Genomic DNA, 25684 nt, shown 5'->3' on the forward strand with positions numbered 1-25684 from the left:
AGCTTTACTCTGTATCTAACCCCGTGCTGTACCTGTCCTGGGAGTGTTTGATGGGGACAATGTAGAGGGAGCTTTACTCTGTATCTAACCCTGTGCTGTACCTGTCCTGGGAGTGTTTGATGGGGACAGTGTAGAGGGAGCTTTACTCTGTATCTAACCCCGTGCTGTACCTGTCCTGGGAGTGTTTGATGGGGACAGTGTAGAGGGAGCTTTACTCTGTATCTAACCCCGTGCTGTACCTGTCCTGGGAGTGTTTGATGGGGACAGTGTAGAGGGAGCTTTACTCTGTATCTAACCCTGTGCTGTACCTGCCCTGGGAGTGTTTGATGGGGACAGTGTAGAGGGAGCTTTACTCTGTATCTAACCCCGTGCTGTACCTGTCCTGGGAATGTTTGATGGGGACAGTGTAGAGGGAGCTTTACTCTGTATCTAACCCCGTGCTGTACCTGTCCTGGGAGTGTTTGACGGGGACAGTGTAGAGGGAGCTTTACTCTGTATCTAACCCAGTTCTATACCTGTCCTGGGAGTATTTGATGGGGACAGTGTAGAGGGAGCTTTACTCTGTATCTAACCCTGTGCTGTACCTGTCCTGGGAGTGTTTGATGGGGACATTGTAGAGGGAGCTTTACTCTGTATCTAACCCAGTGCTGTACCTGTCCTGGGAGTGTTTGATGGGGACAGTGTAGAGGGAGCTTTACTCTGTATCTAACCCTGTGCTGACCCTGTCCTGGGAGTGTTTGATGGGGACAGTGTAGAGGGAGCTTTACTCTGTATCTAACCCCGTGCTGTACCTGCCCTGGGAGTGTTTGATGGGGACAGTGTAGAGGGAGCTTTACTCTGTATCTAACCCAGTGCTATGCCTGCCCTGAGAGTGTTTGATGGTAACACCGGTGCATGAAATGGTAAGGGTTCCATTCTACAGCAATAATCATGTTAACCTATACTATTCTTTAAATTTGCAGTCATCAGATCGGCGTCATTCATGCAGTGTGAATGTTGTCACGTTGAGGCAGAGCACAGTAACCCATTAGGATATCCACTGCCATTTGATTACATAGAGGATCTGTAGTGCTGAAAAGGTGCCTTAGCTGTGGCTCAGTGGTTGCACACTCGCCTTTTGAGTCAGAAGATTGTGGGTTGAAGCCTCACTTGCGGCTTGAGCATATAATCAAGGGTTAAAAGTTCAGTGCAGTACTGAGGGAATGCTGCACTGTCAAAGTGCTATTATTTTAATTGGACATTAAACCGAAGTCCAGCCTGCCTGTTTAGCTGGGCACAATATCCAATGTCACCGCTGGGAGAAGAGCAGAGAAATCTCTTGGTGTCGTGGGCCAACATTTTTCCCTCTGTCAACACCACCAAAGAGCTGATGATCTGGTCATTTTCACATTGCTGTTTGGGGGAGCTTGCTGTGCGCAAATTGGCTGCTGCATTTCCTATATTACAACAGTGACCACACTTCAAAAGTACTTCATTGGCTGTAAATCTCTTTGGGGCATCCTGAGAGGCATTGTATGGCGCTATATAAATGCAAGTCCTTTGCTTTCTTTACTGAGTGCTGGCGGCTGCCCCTGCACTTGACCCTTCACCGGGGTTTTCCGGATTGTAAAAAGTGCAGCTTCAACCTACTTGGTGCTTCATTTTTCTGAAAACCACAAAATGTCAGCGTACATTTGATTTTGCACTGTTCTCTTACCGATCTTATGCCATGTTTGAAGTTCTGGCAAGTTAGTGTTCTTTGAATGGGATGATACAGGCTCATACATAGATTGTAGGTAATGCCAGGCTAGATTTTGTTCCAGAATGACAGGGTGTTATAGAAACAGGCCACCTACCCCTTTGCGTCTGTGCCTATGTCCCTCTCCACATCTACCGTGCCTAATCCTCCTCCATAAAAAATAATAGCAATCTTCCAAAAGTGAATGTTGTGAAAAAATTAGGTAATTGTAAAATTGATGCAATGTTGCAGGAGGGGGGTCATATTGAAAGGCAGCTGTCATTTGGGCCATGGTGGTATGTTACAGTTCACTCAGGGAGTCCCAGTCACTGTGACAGTTTGCACTCTTTACATGCATGTTGTAGTCTGGAGCTATGGGTAGTGACGATAAGAGACTCCAACGTTCTTTCCATCGCATGGCTGACCAGAAATCTCTCTTGCTCTTACCGCCTGCCATTAATGTTGCATTGGAAGGATTTACAGGTTGATACCCAACCTGTTTGGCTGCATTATGAACGTGTCTTCCTTGGGTGGGACTGCTCAGAGGCAGAGACCTTACCCACTGCGCCACAAGACCTCTACATTTAGTTCATAGATATCTAATATGAGGTGACACCATTTCGGCAGGTGACTGTTGAAAATATTTTTAAGATTGAGGCACCCAGGTGAAGGGCCCCAAGCCCACAGTGCAGGGCACTCACAAGGTGTAAGATAGGAGGTGGGATCTGTCCGCAAGTATTAGTAGTTAGATGACACCACGGTTGGGTTTTACAAGCTGATCAATTTTGGAGGAAAGAAAGACCGAGGCAGACGATTTGGATGAAGAGGCATTTGCCTTTGGGAGTAGGAAATAATTAGAAGCCAAATAAAATGGCACAAATCTCACCCCTTGCCAACTGGGCTAGAGCACTGTTGGCAAAAGCATGTACAGGCTCCACCTTATTGGAGGAATCGTGTGTGTGGAATGCTGGGGCTAATCCAGGCAAGGACGGAGGGAAATTCTGTAAAGATATGTAAAGGTGTTGCTACTTCAAGTTTGTTTTCTCCTGTTGTAGAATAAATCTCTTCTTTTCCCTTTTTGTGTGTTTAGGATTCCCCTGTGGGGCGGAGTATTAATAACTATTGTAGACACGTTTGTGTTCCTGTTTTTGGACAAATATGGTAAGTTTGGCGGACTAAATGAAGGGCAACGAGTGACTGAACGTGAGGGGTTTCAAGGGTGAGTGTGTCAGGGAGTGACTGACTTCAAGGAGCAATGTTGGGGGTGATGGACTGAATTAAAACAGTGGGACCGGAGAGAGGCTGACCTAGAGCAGTGGGATCGGAGACAGGCTGACCGAGCGCAGTGGGACCAGAGAGAGGCTGACTGAGCGCAGTGGGATCGGAGAGAGGCTGACCGAACGCAGTGGGACCGGAGAGAGGCTGACCGAGCGCAGTGGGACCGGAGAGAGGCTGACTGAGCGCAGTGGGATCGGAGAGAGGCTGACCTAGAGCAGTGGGATCGGAGACAGGCTGACTGAGCGCAGTGGGATCGGAGAGAGGCTGACCGAGCGCAGTGGGACCGGAGACAGGCTGACCGAGCGCAGTGGGAGCGGAGGGAGGCTGACCGAGCGCAGTGGGACCGGAGAGAGGCTGACTGAGCGCAGTGGGATCGGAGAGAGGCTGACCTAGAGCAGTGGGATCGGAGACAGGCTGACTGAGCGCAGTGGGATCGGAGAGAGACTGACCGAGCGCAGTGGGATCGGAGAGAGGCTGACCTAGAGCAGTGGGATCGGAGACAGGCTGACTGAGCGCAGTGGGATCGGAGAGAGGCTGACCTAGAGCAGTGGGATCGGAGACAGGCTGACTGAGCGCAGTGGGATCGGAGAGAGGCTGACCTAGAGCAGTGGGATTGGAGACAGGCTGACTGAGCGCAGTGGGATCGGAGAGAGGCTGACCGAGCGCAGTGGGATCGGAGAGAGGCTGACCGAGTGCAGTGGAATCGGAGAGAGGCTGACCTAGAGCAGTGGGACCGGAGAGAGGCTGACCGAGCGCAGTGGGATCGGAGAGAGGCTGACCGAGCGCAGTGGGACCGGAGAGAGGCTGACCGAGCGCAGTGGGACCGGAGAGAGGCTGACCGAGCGCAGTGGGACCGGAGAGAGGCTGACCGAGCGCAGTGGGATCGGAGAGAGGCTGACCGAGCGCAGTGGGACCGGAGAGAGGCTGACCGAGCGCAGTGGGACCGGAGAGAGGCTGACCGAGCGCAGTGGGACCGGAGAGAGGCTGACCGAGCGCAGTGGGACCGGAGAGAGGCTGACCGAGCGCAGTGGGACCGGAGAGAGGCTGACCGAGCGCAGTGGGACCGGAGAGAGGCTGACCGAGCGCAGTGGGACCGGAGACAGGCTGACCGAGCGCAGTGGGACCGGAGGGAGGCTGACCGAGCGCAATGGGACTGGAGAGAGGCTGACCGAGCGCAGTGGGACCGGAGACAGGCTGACCGAGCGCAGTGGGATCGGAGAGAGGCTGACCGAGCGCAGTGGGACCGGAGACAGGCTGACCGAGCGCAGTGGGACCGGAGACAGGCTGATCGAGTGCAGTGGGATCAGAGACAGGCTGACCGAGCGCAGTGGGACCGGAGAGAGGCTGACCGAGCACAGGGGAATCGGAGGGAGGCTGATCGAGCGCATTGGGATCGGAGACAGGCTGACTGAGCGCAGTGGGATTGGAGACAGGCTGACCGAGCGCAGTGGGGGCAGCGAGAGAGGCTGACCTAGAGCAGTGGGACTGGAGAGAGGCTGACCGAGCGCAGTGGGACCGGAGAGAGGCTGACCGAGCGCAGTGGGGGCAGCGAGAACTGACTAAATGAAGCCTCTCATGTTGGGGAGCGACAGTATACCTGCCAGTGTAGGGAGAGTGATTGAATTTGGTGGTAGTTTATGGGTTAGTTGATAAGAAGCACGAATGTAGATGGTGTGACCAAGCATATGGAAATGTACAATTGACTGCTGATCTGAGGTTTTATGGTGATCATTCAAATTAGCACTGCCAACATTTTATGCCATCAAATTATAAGATCCAGTTGTGGACAAGGGAACAGTTGCTTGTTGAGTTCCAGTACAGTGGGAGTTGCCAGGAGGCGCTTGGCACCTGTATCCAGCCAGACCTGGAGTGGCATTGGAGGTATCTCCGGCGATGGTCATGAGCTCCCATGAGAAACGTGTAGGACAAGCTGTGACTTTATAAGAGATTGCTGAATGCTGTAAGGCTCTGGGCAGTCCCTATGTTTCCGTCATTAATTCTGAAAAAAAGTTTTGTGTCAGCACCCAGCAGGACAGTAATGAAGGTGCTGGAAACAATGGGAATACATGGCTGGAGCTTGGATTTTATCTAGGATTTGTGCTCCAGCCCTTCGACTTGTGCTGGGGTTGATGGGAGACCCACTGAATCAAGCTGCCTGAAAAGAGAAGTGAGATATGCTTGTCCACCATCACCCCTGCAATCGGATGTCTTCAGTAATGCTATGTTGGATGACATCGTAAGGAACAGACTTGGAACATCTACTCTGGATATTTCTGAAAGTATTGTGGCACTTCTCTTCTGTAGGTAATATTATGTTTTAGGCAGACTCACCGGAGGTCCCATGGGCCCTACCTTCCATCTGGCCTAATCAATGTGATATGGTGGTGCATACCCGAGTTGTGCTGGCAGCTGAAGCGGGCATCTCAGTTGTGTTGATTGGAAAATGCAGTGGAGTTTTATCGGTCCTAATGGACGCCAACTCCAGCTTGGACGCTGTCCTTCAGGACTAAGCTGAGAAAATGCAAAGGGTGCTTTGGTCTCATCATCTACAGCAAAATGCTAATGTAGAATAAGCTTGTGCTGTATAAGACACGAGTCCAAGCTGTTCCTTATGCTTCAGAACGTCTAAGTAAACAACAGAAGTGCTTCCTCTGGCTTATATGCAACTTCAAGAACCAAGATGTGAGAGAGGCAGTGGGCTTTGTTCTACATTGACCTGTCAGTTTGCCAAAGCTCTTCACATCTTGATTTAGCATTCAGTGATTAGTAAGCTTGGTGCGTGACACTTGACGTGGATGTCTAGAACAGCTAAGTGGCTGGTCAGACAGGAGCTGCCCTGTGTAGCTTATTCCGCTGCTGATGGTAAGTGTACTTTGACAACTGTTGGAAGACAACCTGTATAAGAACATGCACTCACGGTTACTCCCTACAATGACTGTTTAGTAGAGAGTCAAGCAGCAGCTACTGAAGCTCCAACCGTCCGATTGGTGGAGCTACCACCCGATAAACTATGCACATTTCCCTAGCTCTGGTCAAGAAGATGGTTAAAGTATAACTGTTAGTGAAAAGTTCCTGTGGGCTTACCCACTGCCTGCATTGTGAAAGCTCAACAATCAATTTGTGGCTATCTTCTTCCTCTTCCTTCTGTTCTCTGCCTGAAGGTAGGTCCGACCCACAGCGCCGCGATCTACATATCAGGCACATGGCAAGAAGACAGGTCCTGAATCCACCCCAGCCGGAACAGGGATCAAGCCCCATGCTGTTGGCACCAATCTGATCTGCGTTGGCTGTCCAGCCAATTGAAACAACCGCTTCTTTCCCTCCCTCCCCTGAGGGGAGTCAGAGTTGCTGTGACAACATACACTTTACATGCATGTTGTAATCTGGAGCTATGGATAGTGATGGTCGAGGCTCCAATCTCTTTCATGGCAATCACATGGCTGACCAGGAATCTCTCTTACTCTTGCCGCCTGTCATTGACGTGTGTCGGAAGGACTTACAAGTTGATACTCAACCTGTTTGGCCACGTTATGAACGCACCTTCCTTGATCATCAAGTCCTGGAGCGGGACTTGAACCCAGAGCTTCGGTCTCAGAGGCAGGAATGCCACCCACTGTGCCACAAGACCTCACTGCCCTCCTAATGGGGAGATAAATGGGGTCTCTCCAGGTCAATGTGGGTGTTGAAGGAAGCTTGGAACAAAGTCAACTTTCTTTGACATACTCTGCAATCCAGTACCTAGACTAGGCAGTTTTCTAGGCTGCTGTTGAGGACTAACCTACTGGGCAGTAGTTTTGGAAGCTTTTAACCATGGGGATGAATTTTTGTACATATCAGGCACATGGCTGACAAGAAAAAAGATACCAAAGCCCAATCTTGCAAGGCCACCAAAATCGGGGCTTGACTCTCCCATGCCGTGAGTGCAGACAACGAACATTACTTCATTTTATGAAACAAACCCTTCCCCTTAATGTCCCTGTGCTTTCTGTGTGGAAAATTCAAACTCTTTCGCGTTATCAACAGTCACAGATTGCAACTCTTTTCGAGTACAATCACAGTTCTTGGTTTCCAGGAGTGGGACATGAACCCATAACCCTCTGATTCAAAGGCGAGGGTGCTGTGAACTGAGCCACAGCTGACACCTCGGAAAGTGGGACTGACCTATAGTGTGAATAATGAGGCGGTGCATAATTGGAAGCGGTAATTAAAAGACTGCTGCTTACCATTAAAGGGAGTGGACTGATTATGTCAGTTAACTTGGAAGGAGTGCCATTGCTTTGAAGAACTGTGCTGCAGTTGGCCTGACAAATGACAGCAATGGAGAAACTTCCCTTTTCAAGCAAATCATTTAAGATCCTGCTGCAGCAAAGGAGGGTGGCCTGCTTTGGCTCAAGGGCCACCCTCCTGTTAAAGCCAGTGTTTAAATGGCAGGATGGAAGTGGCAGAGTGAGCGGATGCTGTGTCCCAACCTGGAACATCATGTACCCACCTTGATACACATACTACAGAAAGTATGGAAGAAATCAGAATGTTCATCTGCATCCTCCATAAAATACAGAGAGAAGCTCTGCCCCTTTTCTTAAAACGCTTTCCATTGCGCAAAAGTGCTACTTAACAGTCTGTATTTCATCTCAATGCATCCTGCCATCACAAACACAGCATGCAAGTTGCTTTGCAATTATACCGTTGTACAGGGAGCGAGGTTGACTGAGCACATGGCTTTGGTGGTGGTCCTTGGGCATTTGCTGCCCTGTTCATTATTGTGTGTTTCCAGGCCAAGGCAGCCAGGGAGAGGACAAGGGCAGGTGGGATAGCTGCTGTGTTGCAGCAACTGGTGCAATGTGAGAACACAATTTAAGAAATAGGAGCAGGAGTAGGCCATTCAGCCCCTCGAGCCTGCCCTGCCATTCAATAAGATCATGGCTGATCTGATTGTGGCCTTAACTCCACTTTCTTGTCTGTCCCTCGTAACCCTTGACTCCATTGTAGATCAAAAGTCTGTCTAACTCAGCTTTGAATATGTTCTCCACTTTCTCTGGGGTAGAGAATTTCAAAGATGAACAACCCTGAAAGAAGAAATTCCTCCTCCTCTCTGTCGTAAATGGGCATCCCTATTCTGAAACTGTGCCCCCTAGTTATAGATTCCCCCACAAGGGGCATCACCCTCTCAGCATCTACCCTGTCAAGCCCCCTCAGGATCTTATGTTTCAATAAGATCACCTCCCATTTCTTCTAAGCTCCAATAGGTATAGAGCCAACCTGTCGAACATTTCTTTATAAGATAAGCCTTTCATCCTGGGAATCAACCTCATCAACCTCTGAACTGTTTCCAATGCCCTGCGTACAGTTGTAGCAAGACTCCTTACTTTTATACTCCAACCCCTCGCAATAAGCCAACATTTCATTTTGCCTTTCTAATTATTTACTGAACCTGCATGATAACTTTGTGCGATTAATGTACAAGGACACCCAGACCCCCTCTGTGCCACAGCATTCTGCAGTCTCTCTCCATTTAAGTAACATTCTGCTTGTCTACTTTTCCCACCAAAGTGGACACACATTTTCCCACGTGATACTCCATTTTCCAAACTTTTTCCCACTCAACTTATTTATATTCCTTTGTAGACCCTTCGTGTCCTCCTCACAACTTGCTTTCCCACCTATGTCTCATCAGCAAATTTGGCTATAGTACAGTCAGTCCCTTCACCCAAATCATTGATATAGATTGTGAATAGTTGAGGCCCCAGCACTGATCCCTGTGGCACTCCATTAGTTGCAGCTTGCCAACCTGAAAATGACCCATTTATCCCTGCTCTGTTTCCTGTTAGTGAGCCAACCCTCTATCCATGCTAATATATCACTCCAACATCATGAACTCTTATCTTGTGTAGTAACCTTTTATGTAGCACTTTAGTGAATATCTTTTGGAAATCCAAACACACTACATCTACTGTTTCCTCTTTATCCACCCTACTTGTTACATCCTCAAAGAACTATAATGAATTTGTCAAACACCATTTCCCTTTCATAAAAACATGTTGACTCTGCCTGATTGTATTACCATTTTCTAAATGTCCTGCTCCCACCTCCTTAATAATAGATTCTAGCATTTTCCCAATAACGCATGTTAGGTTAACTGGCCTATAGTTTCATGCTTTCTATCTCCCTCCTTTCTTGAGTCATTTTGCTGTTTTCCAATCTGCTGGGACCTTTCCAGAAGCTAGGGAATTTTGGAAGATTACAACCAACACATCCACTACCTCTGCAGCCACTTTTTAAGACCCCATAATGCAGGCCATCAGGTCCAGGGGACTTGTCAGCCTTTAGTCCCATTTGTTTTCCTGGTACTTTTTCCTCTAATGATCCTGATTTGTTTTAAGTTCTCCCTTTTGCCCCTTGATTGTCTACTATTCTTGGGTTAGTTTTTGAGTCTTCTACTATGAAGACAGAGACAAAACGCTATTCAATGTGAATGCCATTTCCTTGTTTCCCATTACTAATTCTCCAGTCTCATCCCCTAAGGGACCACAGTTTACTTTAACTGCCCTCTTCCTTTTCTATATACTTGTAGAAGTTCTTGCTTTTTTTATATTTCTTGCTAGTTTATTCCCATGTTCTAATTTTTCCATCTTTATTTTTTTTAGTCAACCTTTGCTGGTTTCTCCCAATCATCTGGCCTACGACTAATCTTCAGCATTCAATTTGATGCTATCCTTAACTTCATTTGTTAGCCACGGATGGTGCATCCTTCTCATAGCATCTTTCGTTGGCAATGGAGTATAACTTTGTTGAGAGTTATGAAATATTTCCTTGCCTGTCTGCCACTGTTTCTCTACTGTCTTACTTTTTAACATATTTTTCCATTCCACTGTCGCCATCTGTCTTCATACCTTTGTAATTGCCTTTATATAAGTTTAAGACACTTTCTAAGAAACTGTCCCGAATACACTATGAACTCATCCTCAAGACTTTGATTCTTCAATGTACTTTTCGTTTGGTCAATCTCTCGCCAGCGCACTCACCCTTGAAACCCCTCATTCAGTCACTCGTTGCCCTTCATTTAGTCCATCAAAATTGCCATATTTGTCCAAAAACAGGAACACAAACGTATCTACAATAGTTATTAATACTCCGCCCCACCAGAGAATCCTAAACACAAAAAGGGAAAAGAGGAGATTTATTTTACAAAAGGAGAAAAAATAATGAAGTAGCAATTTGATTCCTTAATCTATATGAATATTAAAATCTCCCAAAATTATTGCAGCACCATTAAGCCCCCATTATTTATTGATTTATACTGTGTCCTACAGTGTAGCTACTGTTAGGGGGGACTGCTCCCACCAATGACTTCTGTCCCTTGCCATTTTTATCTCCACCTTAACTGCTTTACATCTTGATCTTCTGAACCAAGATCATTTCTCACCAGTACTCATCTCATCCTTTATTAACAGAGCTCCCTCACCTCCTTTTCCTTTCTTCCTGTCCTTCCGAAATGTCAAATAGCCTTGAATATTCCGGTCCCAGCCTTGGTCATTTTGCAACCACGTCTCTTTAATGACTATCATATCATACACTCATTTATTTCTATTTGTGCTATCAATTCATCTACCTTGTTACAAATGCTGTGTCCATTCATATAAAGAGCCTTTAAGTCTGTCTTTTTACTATTTTTCCCTACCCTGACCCTATTTGCAAGTGTACCCTTGTGTTTGTACGCTCTGTCCATTCCTGTCACACTCTGGTTATCATTACCCGTATTGCTACCCTGCACTATAGCCTTGTCCTTTTTCATTAACTTCCTCATGGGAACCCTCCCCCACTATTTAGCTTGAAACCCTCTTTATAGCCCTCGTTATACAATTCGTCAGTACACTTGTCCCAGCGGCGTTCAGCTGAAGATTGTATCAATGGTACAGCTCCCTCTTTCCCCTGGTACTGGTGCCAGTGCCCCATGAATTGAAACCCATTTCTTCCACATCAATTTTTGAGCCACGCATTCAACCCTCTGATCTTATTTACCCTGTGCCAATTTGCTCATGGCTCAGGTAGTAATCCAGAGATTATTACCTTTATAGCTCTGCTTTTTAATTTAGCCCCTAGCTGCTCATACTCCCTCAGTAGAACCGCTTTTGTAGTCTGTCTTATGTCATCGGTGCCCATGTGGACCAGGACAACTGGATCTGTCCCCTCCCACTACAAGTTCCTCTCCAGCTCTAAGGAGATGTCCTTAACCCTGGCACCAGGCAGGAAACATAGCCTTCAGGACTCGTGTTCTCAGCTGCAAAGAACTGTATGTATCCCCCTGACGAGACTGCCCCATACTATTACATTCCTTTTTACTCATCCTCCCTGATGCCTCTGCTCTCGTCTACACAGGCATCAAGGATCTTGAACCTGTTGGATAATTGCAAGGGCTGAGTCTCCTCCGGTGCATCTGGATCCCCATATCTGCCTCCCTTGTAGTCGCACCCTCCTGCCTCTGACCAGGGACTAAATCTGATTTACTGAACGAAATGCTTCCTGGAACAAAGTGTTCCAGGTAACTTTCCCCCTCCCTGATGCAGTGTCAAAAGCTCAGACTCCAGTTCGTCAACTCTGAGCCGAAGTTCCTCATATGAACAAGGAGCAGGAGTAGGCCATTTGGCCCTTCGAGCCTGCTCCACCATTCAATAAGAACATGACTGATAGTAATCTCAAATCTGCATCCCGCCTACCCCATATAGCCTAACACCCCCTTGCTTACCAAGAATCTATCCAGCTCTGCCTTAAAAATTTTCAAAGACTCTGCTTCCAACTCCTTTGCAGGAAGAGAGTTCCAAAGACTCACAACCCTTGGAGAAAAAAATTCTCCTCATCTGTTTTAAACGGGTGACGCCTTATTTTGAAACAGTGACCCCTAGTTCTAGATTCTCCCACAAGAGGAAACATCCTCTCCATATCCACCCTGTCAAGACCCCTCAGGATCTTAATGGTTTCAATCAAGTCACCTCTTACTCTTCTAAACTCCAGTGGGTACAAGCCTAGTCTGTCCAACTTTTCCTCATAAGACAACTTGCTCATTCCAGGTATTAGTCTGATAAAGCTTCCCTGAACTGCTTCTAGTGCATTTACATCCTTCCTTAAATAAGGAGACCAATACTGTACACAGTACTCCAGATGTTTTCTTACCAGTGTCCTGTACAACTGAAGCATAACCACAAGCAACACATCACCTATGCATTTAACTAATTTGGTTTCAGGTTTAGAAATGCCATGCAATCATTATTCATAGCTACCTTAAGTAGTTTAACTTGTTAAGCTATAAATTTAATACTGTATTAATATCTCCCTTGTAGTACTTTAAATTTCTGTCCCCGCTTAGAAAAAAGGGGAACCTTAAAACTCACCAACCAATCACCTTCCTGCTTACCTAATTAATGTCTCTGGACTTCAGTTCCCTGTCTCTTGCTCCCTATATCAGACCACTCCTTCTTCTGTAAAAGACCAGGACAGCACCTCTTCCCTCACTGCGCCCAATTTCCCTCACTCGCCAAATTCCTAAGTTCAGCACTGTGTCCAGCGCTGCTCCATCAAGCTGGCCTGCATGCTTCTTACTCCATGTGTGAACAAAAACCTCTTGTATTTGTACAAGCTGGAATTCCAAAGACCTGAGTCAGACCCTGCTGTTCCTGACAGAGGCTATTCCTGTCAGATTTGACATACAAGATGTTTGATGGTGACGCTAGACTTTTCCCACAGGTAAGACACCAAAAAGATTGCATTCATGTAGCTTGCTTGCTTTCGAGCTAGACCCAGAACCTGTAATATGGCAGGAGAAGGGCAGTTGAGAAGGCTTCCTCTCAGGGTGTCCTCATATCCACCCGCTTGAACCAGGCCCCTCAAAGTATTACTCAAACCCCAGAGAGCAGACAGGTACTGGTAATCTCTGCCAGTATTGATTCTGTGCCCTTTTCAGTTTCTTGTCTCATTTCCACTGAGAAAGTGATAAAGTTGCCTTCCCCCAGTAATCATGGCATCAGTCACTTGCTTTACATACAACTGAACTTGTCTGGCAGATGTCTCCTACAGTATTTTGGAAGGATCCTGTCGCGTGGAAGCTTTATGCCATTGTGACCTTCAGAGTTGTTCCAATCCTTGAAAGTTGTGTCACTTCAACCTGCAGTGAATAAAAATGCTCAGCGACCACTTCTGCCTGGAGTGACGGTAACAGCCACACGCCTGACAGGCCAGGTGGGAGTGGCACAACTTGTAAAATATGGCTTCTTGGGTATTGATGAGAGTGAACACGAATGTCAGTGGTGTCATTGGACCTCTTCACGCATTCGGACCCATAAGGATTTCTATCCTGTCAATTCTGAAACTTGTAATGCAACAGCAATTGCAAAGACTGCAGGAAAGTCTGACTGAGCAAGCGGGATGCTTTCGCAAAAATGCACAAGCAATTAAAGTGATGCATGTTCAATGCAGAAACAGACAGTCGTTGGGTGGGTGGGTGGGGGGGGAGAGAAACTAGACTTCTCCACTTCAGCACACCAGCAGCCTTGCGTTCAGGATGATTTTGGCCAGAGCCGGCCAGTCTGATTGAGCAGATTGTTTGTATCTGAGACCTGGGGGAGCAACACCTTCCAAACTTCATGCTATGAATTGGGTGCATGAATTCAGATGCACGACTTGCTGCGCACCACTACACCACTTGCAACTCCTGGCATACCTAATGTCCTCTACAGTATTGTTGGATTGATCAAGGCGTAATGGAGTGTCACTCTCTCATCTAAATCAGAAGGTCACAGGCCCCACTTGAGCAGATAATCTTGGCTAACATTTCAGTGCAGCACTGAGAATGCTGCCCCGTTTGCCATCCTTCAGAACAGACTTCAATCTAAAGCACTGGAGCAAATTTAACTACAGATCCCACAGCATTATTAGAAGAGTAGGAAGTTCTCCTAATGTCCTGACCAACATTCTCCCATCAACCAATATCCTGTGAAAGAATTTTTTAAAAAAACCTAGAAACAGACCAACTGGGCATTTAGCTCGTTGTTGTTTGAGGGACATGGAACTCAAATTGACCAGCATGTTAATCTATATTTCACTTCAATGTAATTTCCTGTGAAACATTTTGAGATGTTTGAAATGTGACGAGGTGCTTTATAAAAACGAGTCTTTCTAACAGGAGCCCTCTGCCTCCCTCAGGTTTGAGAAAACTGGAAGCTTTCTTTGGTTTCCTCATTACAGTTATGGCAGTTACATTTGGATATGAGGTAAGAATAGATGAATTTTTAAGTTTTTCAGTAGCTTTTACAGTTGCAATATCCTTGGCTCTTCTGCTATTGATTTGGCTGCAGTATATGATCTATATATTTTAAAAAATCTCGCGGATTAATACATTCAATCTGTTCTCATTTTGCAGTTATTCAGTTAAATGTGCTGAATTTAGTGGTTGGTTTTGAAACAGACACAATTCACAGATTGAAGTGAAGCTCTTTACTGACTTCTGAACACGTACCATAGCTGTTCACTGCTCTCCGGAACTTTCCTGTCTTGTCCCTCGAGTTGTTTGCCCTGCCTTTAGCCTGACGTTGTTGCTATCCAGATTTGTGCACTGCCTCTAACTCATTATTTCCTTAAACTTCAAAACTGTTGTGCTTTATACCTCCCTCTCTTTTCCTTCTATAATCCACAGGCTTTATAGCTCAAGTTTGGTATTCCTCCATTCCTAGTTGTATCCTATTCGATGGATCTTGGTCCTAAACTTGGATTTATTAATGAAGTATTCCATAGTGTTATCCAAACTTTTATTCACAAGTTATTAATTTTGCATGATTATATTAACAGGAGCAGATTCACTGGTATAGAATGTAAATGTTACTGATGTACCATCTCCTCTCTCACCCATTTCAACAAGAGACATAAAGCAGAATCTATAATGCAGGCTGATAATCCAGAGCCAAACCATTTTACCCCGATTCCAAACATGTGAGTGGTCTTGTTGGGAGGTTGGGGGAGGAGCGGGGAGAGTCCAGAAGAAGGGGACAAAACCTTAAATTCGAGCTAGGCCCTTTAGGGGTGATGTCAGGAAGCAGCTCTTCAGACAAAGGGTAATGGAAACCTGGAATGCTTTCCCACTGCGCACCCGCCCCCCCCCCGCCTCCTCCTCTCCCCCGCCCCGCAAACCGGAATTTCAACAATGAAATTGATAGGTTCCTGTTGGGTGAAAGTATTAAGGATTATGGAACTGAGATGGGTAGTTGGAGGTAAGATACAGTTCACCCATGATCTAATTGATCTATTCCTATGTGTCATGTTTGCCATGTTTTAACGCCACTTGGGTAACCCTGGCACAATTACTGAGCATGATTATTCAACTTGGGCTACAACATAACAATGCCCTTGGTAAATCTGTTCTGGCTCATCTACAGGGCATCTCCCTTGATGTGGTCCTACATTGTGTGGAGGATACTTAAGTAAAGAAGAATGATTACATACCTTTTGTAGGGTTGTCTTCATCCCTTTAATGATCTGCATCACCGTATCACAGTCCCACCCACCTGACAGTTTAGTTTCAGGTCAAAATGAACTGGTGCAGTGGTACAAGTCCTCTCGGTTTGTATGACATGGGAGCAGGAGACCCATCTTCAAAGCCATTACAGTTTTATGTACAGATTAATCATATGGTTTCCCAGAACCAATCAAGTTAGGTTAACTCTTATTGTGTGTGCAGGATGTGTATTATTTGAAATGAAGATAGGTAGGTAATCCATCATTTCAGGGTACAGGGGCTTGGTTTTTTTCACAACTAAATTGTGTTTCTCTGCCCCACAGTATGTGACTGTGAAGCCAGACCAGGGACAACTGCTGAAGGGGATGTTTGTTCCCTACTGTGAAGGCTGTGGAAACCGTCAGTTGGAGCAGGCAGTTGGAATTGTCGGAGCTGTGATCATGCCCCACAATATCTACCTACACTCTGCTTTGGTTAAGGTGAGTTTGTATGTATTCTCATATTTGGATCTTTTCAAAGTTCCCTTTCTATATTTCACACTGTCTGAAGTGGAGCTACTTGTTACATGGTGGTAAATGAATGCTCAATACTTGCAAGTGTTTCCCATCCTGATTCTATTAACTTGTCAGTGGAATGGGGGGAGGGCCTGGCATGACATGTTCCCCTGTGTCCTTGCCCATTTTTTACCAAAGTGATGACTAACATGTACAGGGGATATTCAATACGTTCACCCGCGTACAGGCGGCAGTTTCTCTCATACACCACCAGCTCACCACCTCCTTCTCGAAGGCAATTAGAGATGGGGAATAAATGCTGGCCTAGCCAGCGACGCCCACATCCCATGAATCAATGAAAAAAAACCTCATACACACTCATTCACTCGCACGCTCTTTCTCGCACTGTCTCCCCTACTTGCGCGTACTGAAGAAATAGTGAACGAAATACCTTATTGGACACATCCCATCATTTGATGCATTCCATTGCCTATACTACTGCAATGTGTATATGTATGATTATTTCAGGTATATATGTAATTTTCTGCCACATGTAAGTTCTTTCTTTGCAGTTGCTGCCACACCTTGCAAGAAATCTAAAATGGATAATTTCCCTTGTGAAAGCAACATATTGCAGGGAGTTGAGAATATGAAAGTGGGCCCATGTATGAGCAGGATTGGTTTGGAACTGTGACACCTCATGTAGCTGCTCCATCACATCTAGGAGTTCAGACACATGCAAATCTAATGAACTTACTTTCAAGTGTGTTTTTGAAATTTGAACCTGTTTTAAATGGCCCCGAGCATTGGCAGGGGACAGTTTTTCTATCAGTGTGAGGTTTGTTGGCTGCTGTGGGGTTCTTCAAGCATCAGTTGCCATCCCATAACTTCCACAAGTAACGACTCTTAATGTGTGAGCAAAAATAGTGAATTGTCAGGATGTTGGCAGCCAAACTCAATCCACTCCTCACTTAATCTGCACACATCTGCACTTTGCACATCAGCTGGTCAGCACTTCCACCCACCCCTTGCCTGTGCCCCCCACTTGGTCACTAACCTACTGTGGATATGCCCTGAGACCATTGATTTCACCTTCCTCGGGTTGGTATTGTGAGCTGACATCCAAAGATTTAAAACCATTTTGAATAACTTCAAACCCCTATGAATTTGGTGCTTTGTGTAATGCGATCATCCTTATGATTGTACTCAGCTCACTGGCCACTTCAGTTTAAACAAGTCCTGCCATCCACAATGGGCAACATTCCAAGGATGCAAATGACGGGATATATGTTGTGTAACGTCATGAAACATGTGTGTCCTGATGTAATCTGCTGGGCATTCCCTGCTCAGCATTGCATGTCTGATTTCCTCCCTGGCCTAGTCAGGATAGGCTGATTTACTGACATAACTGAAAAGGAAGTTCAGGAGTCTTTAAAACGTGTCTCAAACACTTGTGCCACACATTCTGAAATTCTAGTGCTGACATCTTCTCTTTCTCAGTCCAGGGACGTGAACCGAGCCAATAAGAATGAAGTGAGGGAGGCAAATCGCTACTTCTTCATCGAAGCCTGCCTGGCTTTGTTTGTGTCGTTTCTCATCAACGTCTTTGTGGTCTCAGTGTTTGCAGAAGCTTTTTATAATCGCACCAACGCACAGGTGGTGAGTATGGGAGGGATTTCACTCCCTCGGAAACAAAACCTTCACTGTAGCCATTCCCAAATCGCAGCTCCCGTGCGCAATGATCGAACGTTGCAGCACAGAGACAGAGCACTTATCCCATTTAATCTGTGCTCAAATTTTCTCAAGGACCCACCCGGTCTAATCTCACTCCCCTTCACTCCCCACACCCTTTAATATCCCACCCAGAATCACAGAATTGTTACAGTGTAGAAGGAGGCCATTTGGCCCATCGTGTCTGCACTGATTCTCTGAGCATTTTAACTCTGTGCCAATCTCCTGCCTTTTCCCCGTAACCCTGCACATTGTTTCTATTTAAATAATCATCCAATGCCCTCTTGAATGCCTCAATTGAACCTGCCTCCACCACACTTCCAGGCATTCCAAACCCTAACTACTCGCTGTGTGAGAAAGTTTTTTCTCACCTCACATTTGCTACTTTTGCAAAACACTTTAAAACTGTGCCCTCTGGTTCTCCATCCGTTTACGAGCGGGAACCGTTTCTCCCTATCTACTCTGTCCAAACCCCTCGTGATTTTGAAAACTTCTATCAAGTCTCCTCCTAGCCTTCTCCTCTCCAAGGAAAACAGTCCCAACTTCTCCAATTTTTCCTCATAACTGAAGTTTCTCACCCCGGAGCCATTCTCGTAAACCTCTTCCACACTCTCAACAATGCATTCACATCCTTCCTATAGTGTGGCACCCAGAACTGTACACAATACTCCAGTTGAGGTCTAACCAGTGTCTTCTATAAGTTCATCATAACCTCCCTGCTCTTGTACTCTATGCCCCTATTAATGAAGCCTAGAATACCGTGTGCTTTAGAAACAGCTCTCTCTACCTATCCTAGTGCCTTTAATGACTTATGTACATATACACCCAGGTCTCTCTGCTCCTGCATGCACTTTAGAATAGTATCCTTCATTTTATACTATCTCTCCATGTTCTTTGTACCAAAGTGTATCATCTCACACTCCTCCGCATTGAACTTCATCTGCCACCTATCTGCCCACTCCACCAATGTGTCAATGTCCTTTGGAAGTTCTACACTGTCGTCCTCGCAGTTTACAATTCTCCCAAGTTTTGTGTCGTCCGCAAACTTTGACACACCAAGATTTAGATTGAAGTCCATATACACCACATCGACAGCCTTGCCCTCATCAACTATCTCTGTTACCTCTTCAAAAAATTCCAGCAAGTTAGGCACTATTTTCCTTTAACAAATCCATGCTGACTCTTCCGAATCTATCCACATTTTTCTATGTGACTGTTAATTCTATCCCAAATAATTGTTTCTAGAAGTTTCCCCTCCACCGAAGTTAAACTGACTGGTCTGTAATTGCAGGGCAGATCTTTACAACCTTTTTTGAACTAGGGCGTAATGTTTGCAATTCTCCAGTCCTCTGGCACCTCCCCTGAATACAGGGAACATTGAAAGATTATTGCCAATGCCTCTTAAATTTCCACACTCACTTCCTTCAATATTCTTGGATGTATCTCATCCGGTCCTGGTGCCTTATCAACTTTAAGTACAGACAGCTTATCCAATACCTCCTCCTTATCAATTTTAAACCCTTCTAGTGACTGAGTTTCCTCCTCTATCATCATGGCCTGGGCAGCATCTGTCTTTTGGGTGAAGAGAGATGCAAAGTATTCATTTAACACCTCAGGCATGCCTCTTGCCTCTGTGTAAATCCCCTTTTTGGTCCTTATCGGCCCTACTCCTTTTACCACTCTTTTTCTATTGATGTGCTTAGAGAATACTTTGGGATTTCCTTTCATGTTAGCCGCCAGTCTTTTTTCATAATCCCCTTTACTTCTCGTATTTGCTTTTTCACATCCCTTCTGAACCTTCTGTATTCAGCTTGGATCTCAATTGTATTTGCTACCTGACACCAGTTGCAAGCACACTTTTTCTCCTTTAACTTAATTTCTATCTCCTTTGTCATCCAGGGAGCTCTGGATTTGTTGGTCCTACCCTTCCCTTTTGAGGGAACATGCCTTCACTGTGCCCGAACCATCTCCTCTTTGAAGGTGGCCCATTGTTCAGCTACTGTTTTTCCCGCCAACCTTTGGTTCCAGTCTGTCCAGCCCAGCTCCGTTCTTGCCCCATTGAAGTTTGGTCTCCGCCAGTTGATTATTCTTACCCTGGATTAACCAATGTCATTCTCCACTGTCATCCTAAACCTTATAATACAATGACCACTGTCCTCTAAATGTTCCCCTACTGTCACTTGATCTACTTGGCCCACCTCATTCCCAAGGTCCAGGTTTAGCAGTGCCTTCTTTCTTGTTGGACTGGACACATACTGCTGTAGGAAATTCTCCTACACAATCTAGGAACGCTTATCCCTCACTGCCCCTTACACTACCACTATCCCAGTCTATATACAGGTAATTAAAGACCCCATTATAACCGCTGTATGATGTTTACACCTTTCTATAATTTCCTTGCAGCTTTGTTCCTCTATATCCTTCCCACTAGCTGGTGGTCTAAACATTACACCGAGCAATGTAATTGCACCCTTCTCATTCCTTAGCTCTAGCCAAATCGATTCTGTCCTTGAATCCTCTGACACATCCTCTTTCTCCAGTACTGCAATACTCTCCTTAACCAAAAACACCACCCTTCCTCCTGTTTTCCCTTTCCTATCATTTCTGAACACCTTGTAACCAGGAATATTTAACACCCAGATCTGTCCTACCTTAAGCCAGGTCTCTGTTATCGCCACAACATCATAATCCCACAAGACAATCTGTGTCTGTAACTCCCCAATTTTATTAACTATACTCTGTGCATTCACATACGTGAAGTGTGACCCTGATTTCGACTTCATTACTTGTTCCCTTGCTCCGACTCCATCTATTAACTTACTATTCTCTATTTTAACACTGTCTGCCTCTCCCAGCATTCTGTGCACCCTGGTATTACTTTATAATATTCTCTCCTGGTACCCACACCCCTGCTGAGTTAGTTTAAACCCTCCCCAACAGCACTAGCAAAATGACCCACAAGAAACTCAGTCCCGGCTCTGTTATGGTGCAACCCGTCCGGCTTGGACAGATGTCATTTCCCCCAGAGCCAGTCCCAGGAATCTAAAGCCCTCCCCTCCTGCACTATCTTTCTAGCCACACATTCATCTGCCTTGTCCTCCTATTTCTGTACTCACTGGCACGTGTTGCTGGGAGTAATCCAGAGATTACTACATTTGAGATCCTGCTTGCTCATTTTCTACCTAGCCCCCTAAATTCCGATTGCAGGACCACATCCCCCTTCCTACCTATGTCGTTAGTACCAATATGGACCATGACTTCTGGCTGTTCACCCTCCCCCACAAGAATGTCCTGCAGCCACTCGTGACGCCCTTGACCTTAGCATCAGGGAGACAACAAACCACCCTGGAGTCATGTTGATGGACGCAGATCCGCCTGTCTGTTCCCCTATCAGTATTGCCCTTCTGCTCCTCTTCCCCCACTCCTGTACAGCTGGGCCACCCGGGGTGCCACAGGCTTGGCTCTTGCTGCACTCCTCCAAGGATCCACCGCCCTCACCAGTGTCCAGAATGGAATACCAGTTAGAGAGCGGGATCTCTGGGGACTCTTTCGCTACCTGCCTGTTTCTCTTGGGCTGCCTGGCAGTCACCCATTCCCTATCTGCCTGCTTGCCCCTAACTTGCGGTGTGACCATCTCTCTGAACGTGCTATCCACGTTGTTCTCTGCCTCTCGGATGTACCTCAGTAACTCCAGCCACTGGTCAAGCTCTGAAATGGATTCAAGTTTGTGCAGCCGGTGACATTTCCTGCACACGGGCTCATCTGGGTCACGAGAAGTGTCCACGACCCCCCACAGGATGGATATTGGACTTGGCTGAGCTGTCCCGAATTGCCTTAACCTTAAACTTTCAATCACTTTACTTACTTTAACTTTAGTTACTTTTATTTACGTTAACCTTACTCGTGAATTATTGACTACAAGCTGGAGATAAGTAGAAATTTTTCACCCTTACTCACAAATCAGCTCCCTGTCCTGTACCTATAAGTTCTGGCTTTCCCTGTACTAGTTTAGAACTTTACGTTTTTCAAAATTACTGGGGTTGAAACACAGTCCCTAACAGCAGCTGCTCAAGAACCAATCAACTCACCACTTTCCTGTGATGTCACTCTTCAAATCCACCGAGCAGCTCAGGAAGGGTCCGACTCTCCTCTCTCTCCCCCGGAACCTGCTCCCGCGCAGGTCCGACTCCCCTCTCTCTCCCCCGGAACCTGCTCCCGCGCAGGTCCGACTCCCCTCTCTCTCCCCCGGAACCTGCTCCCGCGCAGGTCCGACTCCCCTCTCTCTCCCCCGGAACCTGCTCCCGCACAGGTCCGACTCCCCTCTCTCTCCCCCGGAACCTGCTCCCGCGCAGGTCCGACTCCCCTCTCTCTCCCCCGGAACCTGCTCCCGCGCAGGTCCGACTCCCCTCATCCCCGGAACCTGCTCCCGCGCAGGTCCGACTCCCCTCTCTCTCCCCCGGAACCTGCTCCCGCACAGGTCCGACTCCCCTCTCTCTCCCCCGGAACCTGCTCCCGCGCAGGTCCGACTCCCCTCTCTCTCCCCCGGAACCTGCTCCCGCGCAGGTCCGACTCCCCTCATCCCCGGAACCTGCTCCCGCGCAGGTCCGACTCCCCTCTCTCTCCCCCGGAACCTGCTCCCGCACAGGTCCGACTCCCCTCTCTCTCCCCCGGAACCTGCTCCCGCGCAGGTCCGACTCCCCTCTCTCTCCCCCGGAACCTGCTCCCGCGCAGGTCCGACTCCCCTCTCTCTCCCCCGGAACCTGCTCCCGCGCAGGTCCGACTCCCCTCTCTCTCCCCCGGAACCTGCTCCCGCACAGGTCCGACTCCCCTCTCTCTCCCCCGGAACCTGCTCCCGCGCAGGTCCGACTCCCCTCTCTCTCCCCCGGAACCTGCTCCCGCGCAGGTCCGACTCCCCTCTCTCTCCCCCGGAACCTGCTCCCGCGCAGGTCCGACTCCCCTCTCTCTCCCCCGGAACCTGCTCCCGCGCAGGTCCGACTCCCCTCATCCCCGGAACCTGCTCCCGCGCAGGTCCGACTCCCCTCATCCCCGGAACCTGCTCCCGCGCAGGTCCGACTCCCCTCTCTCTCCCCCGGAACCTGCTCCCGCGCAGGTCCGACTCCCCTCATCCCCGGAACCTGCTCCCGCGCAGGTCCGACTCCCCTCATCCCCGGAACCTGCTCCCGCGCAGGTCCGACTCCCCTCTCTCTCCCCCGGAACCTGCTCCCGCGCAGGTCCGACTCCCCTCTCTCTCCCCCGGAACCTGCTCCCGCACAGGTCCGACTCCCCTCATCCCCGGAACCTGCTCCCGCGCAGGTCCGACTCCCCTCTCTCTCCCCCGGAACCTGCTCCCGCGCAGGTCCGACTCCCCTCTCTCTCCCCCGGAACCTGCTCCCGCGCAGGTCCGACTCCCCTCTCTCTCCCCCGGAACCTGCTCCCGCGCATGTCCGACTCCCCTCATCCCCGGAACCTGCTCCCGCGCAGGTCCGACTCCCCTCATCCCCGGAACCTGCTCCCGCACAGGTCCGACTCCCCTCTCTCTCCCCCGGAACCTGCTCCCGCGCAGGTCCGACTCCCCTCTCTCTCCCCCGGAACCTGCTCCCGCACAGGTCCGACTCCCCTCTCTCTCCCCCGGAACCTGCTCCCGCACAGGTCCGACTCCCCTCTCTCTCCCCCGGAACCTGCTCCCGCGCAGGTCCGACTCCCCTCTCTCTCCCCCGGAACCTGCTCCCGCGCAGGTCCGACTCCCCTCTCTCTCCCCCGGAACCTGCTCCCGCGCAGGTCCGACTCCCCTCTCTCTCCCCCGGAACCTGCTCCCGCACAGGTCCGACTCCCCTCTCTCTCCCCCGGAACCTGCTCCCGCGCAGGTCCGACTCCCCACTCTCTCCCCCGGAACCTGCTCCCGCGCGGGTCCGACTCCCCTCTCCCCCGGAAGGTCCAATCCCACTCTCCCCCTCACTCCCCACACCCTTTAATATCCCACCCAGTCTAATCCCACTCTCCCCCTCACTCCCCACACCCTTTAATATCCCACCCAGTCTAATCCCACTCTCCTCGCTCTCCACACCCTTTAATATCCCACCCAGTCTAATCCCACTCTCCTCCTCACTCCCCGCACCCTTTAATATCCCACCCAGTCTAATCCCACTCTCCTCCTCACTCCCCGCACCCTTTAATATCCCACCCAGTCTAATCCCACTCTCCCCCTCGTTCCCCACACCCTTTAATATCCCACCCAGTCTAATCCCAATCTCCCCCTCACTCCCCGCACCCTTTAATATCCCACCCAGTCTAATCCCACTCTCCCCCTCACTCCCCACACCATTTAATATCCCACCCAGCCTAATCCCACTCTCCCCCTCACTCCCCACACCATTTAATATCCCACCCGGTCTAATTCCACTCTCCCCCTCGCTCCCCGCACACTTTATTATCCCACCCAGTCTAATCCCACTCTCCTCACTCCCCACACCCTGTAACATCCCACCCAGTCTAATCCCACTCTCCTCACTTCCTGTACCGTTTAATTTCTCACCCAGTCTAATCCTTACTGTAATGGGATGCCCTGAATCTAACTGGGGTTTTGTATAAGTTTAACGTTGCCTCTTCCTGTGCCGACACAGGAGCAGGTTGACAGAGCTCAGGCTGTTTTCAGTTTGGCACCACTCCTTCCATCGTTTACTCTTTTGGAGGTGAAATGAGCTAGCTGTGCGCTAGTATATTTTGTACGTGCTCTCTCCATGATGTCGATGGTGCATGGTGACCCTATATTCATGAACATCGTGTCCTGAGTCTGTTGTTCACACAAGTCTCTGACTAGCCACAGGGCTGCTGCAGTGACACTCTTTAAATCACACGTATTATTTTCAGTGGAACATACTCTATACACAATACATATACATGTACTGTACTTAATCTGGCACTATTCAGTCACTGAGGGAGTAAAGCACTCATCCATCAAAAAGCACACTGCTTTGCATCTTGCCATTTTACCGACAAATGCATAAAAATGTTTGAGTTCATCTGTATGTCAATGAGTATTGGGAGGCCCAATGGCAGCGTCTATTATTTTTTTAATTATTAATCAGAAATACTATTGACCACATCTGAATTCCCAATTAGCCCCACGTAGCTAATGATTAATGTATTGGACAATAAAGTCTTTGTTCATTTGTTTTGCTAAGTTTTGGCCTTCTTGTCAATCAAGAAGAAAAATGCTTGGACTCCCCCTGACGGCTCAGTTAATAATTGCAACACATGATGTTGTTGTGTTGAGCCAACCAGATCAGAAGGTACTAAATTCAGTTCCTGCTGAGATTATCAACCTGAATTTGAACTAGGGTTATATTCCGTCACTGAATAGTGAGCAGGATCCCTGTGAGGTTTTCCTTGTTATCTCTGGTCACTTCCTTTTATCCCTGTCCCAACCCTACCACTTCCTGTGTTCGCCCATGGATAAAACTTTCCTCCAATTCGCTTACAGCTGCACTTTCACAATCCCAGCTGTCTCGGCCTTTGGCTCTCCATTCACCACGACGTTTCTGCAGCTACTGATTTACTCAACCACATCTTTGCCTCCACTTTTGATGTCTTCGTCCCCCAAAAATCTGTTACTCCTGACCATTCCCCCTTGTACAGTCCTCATCTCCACTCCCTTAAGTCTAAGCGGTGCAAATTTGAAAGGATATGTGGTTTAGCCATCCAGCGCCAGGTCTGGCTGGACCACATAAAACACTATCCGGTTCTGCTCTCACACGAATATACGAATTAGGAGCAGGATTAGGCCATTCAGCCCCTCAATCCTGCTCTGCCATTCAATAAGATCATGGCTGATCTGACTGTAACCTCCCACCTACCCCTGATAACCTTTCACCCCCTTGTTAATCAAGAATCTATCTAGCTCTGCCTTGAAAATATTCAAAGACTCTGCTTCCATCACCTTTTTGAGCAAGGGAGTTCCAAAGACTC

General features: G+C 47.9%; 1 protein-coding gene across 4 annotated transcripts in view; it reads left to right on the top strand.

Annotated features, from left to right (window-relative positions):
- The window catches only part of LOC144672633 (natural resistance-associated macrophage protein 2-like), a 184811-nt gene that overhangs the window by 42364 nt on the left and 116763 nt on the right, over positions 1–25684 (top strand). For all 4 annotated transcript variants that reach the window (XM_078534484.1, XM_078534483.1, XM_078534485.1 and 1 more), the window contains exons 7-10: positions 2808–2878; positions 14189–14256; positions 15818–15973; positions 17489–17647. In XM_078534484.1, the coding sequence (XP_078390610.1) occupies positions 2808–2878; positions 14189–14256; positions 15818–15973; positions 17489–17647 (454 nt within the window). The remainder of the gene's footprint in view (positions 1–2807; positions 2879–14188; positions 14257–15817; positions 15974–17488; positions 17648–25684) is intronic.

The sequence above is a fragment of the Cetorhinus maximus genome, chromosome X, assembly GCF_964194155.1.
Source record: "Cetorhinus maximus chromosome X, sCetMax3.hap1.1, whole genome shotgun sequence".
Lineage (NCBI taxonomy): Eukaryota > Metazoa > Chordata > Chondrichthyes > Lamniformes > Cetorhinidae > Cetorhinus > Cetorhinus maximus.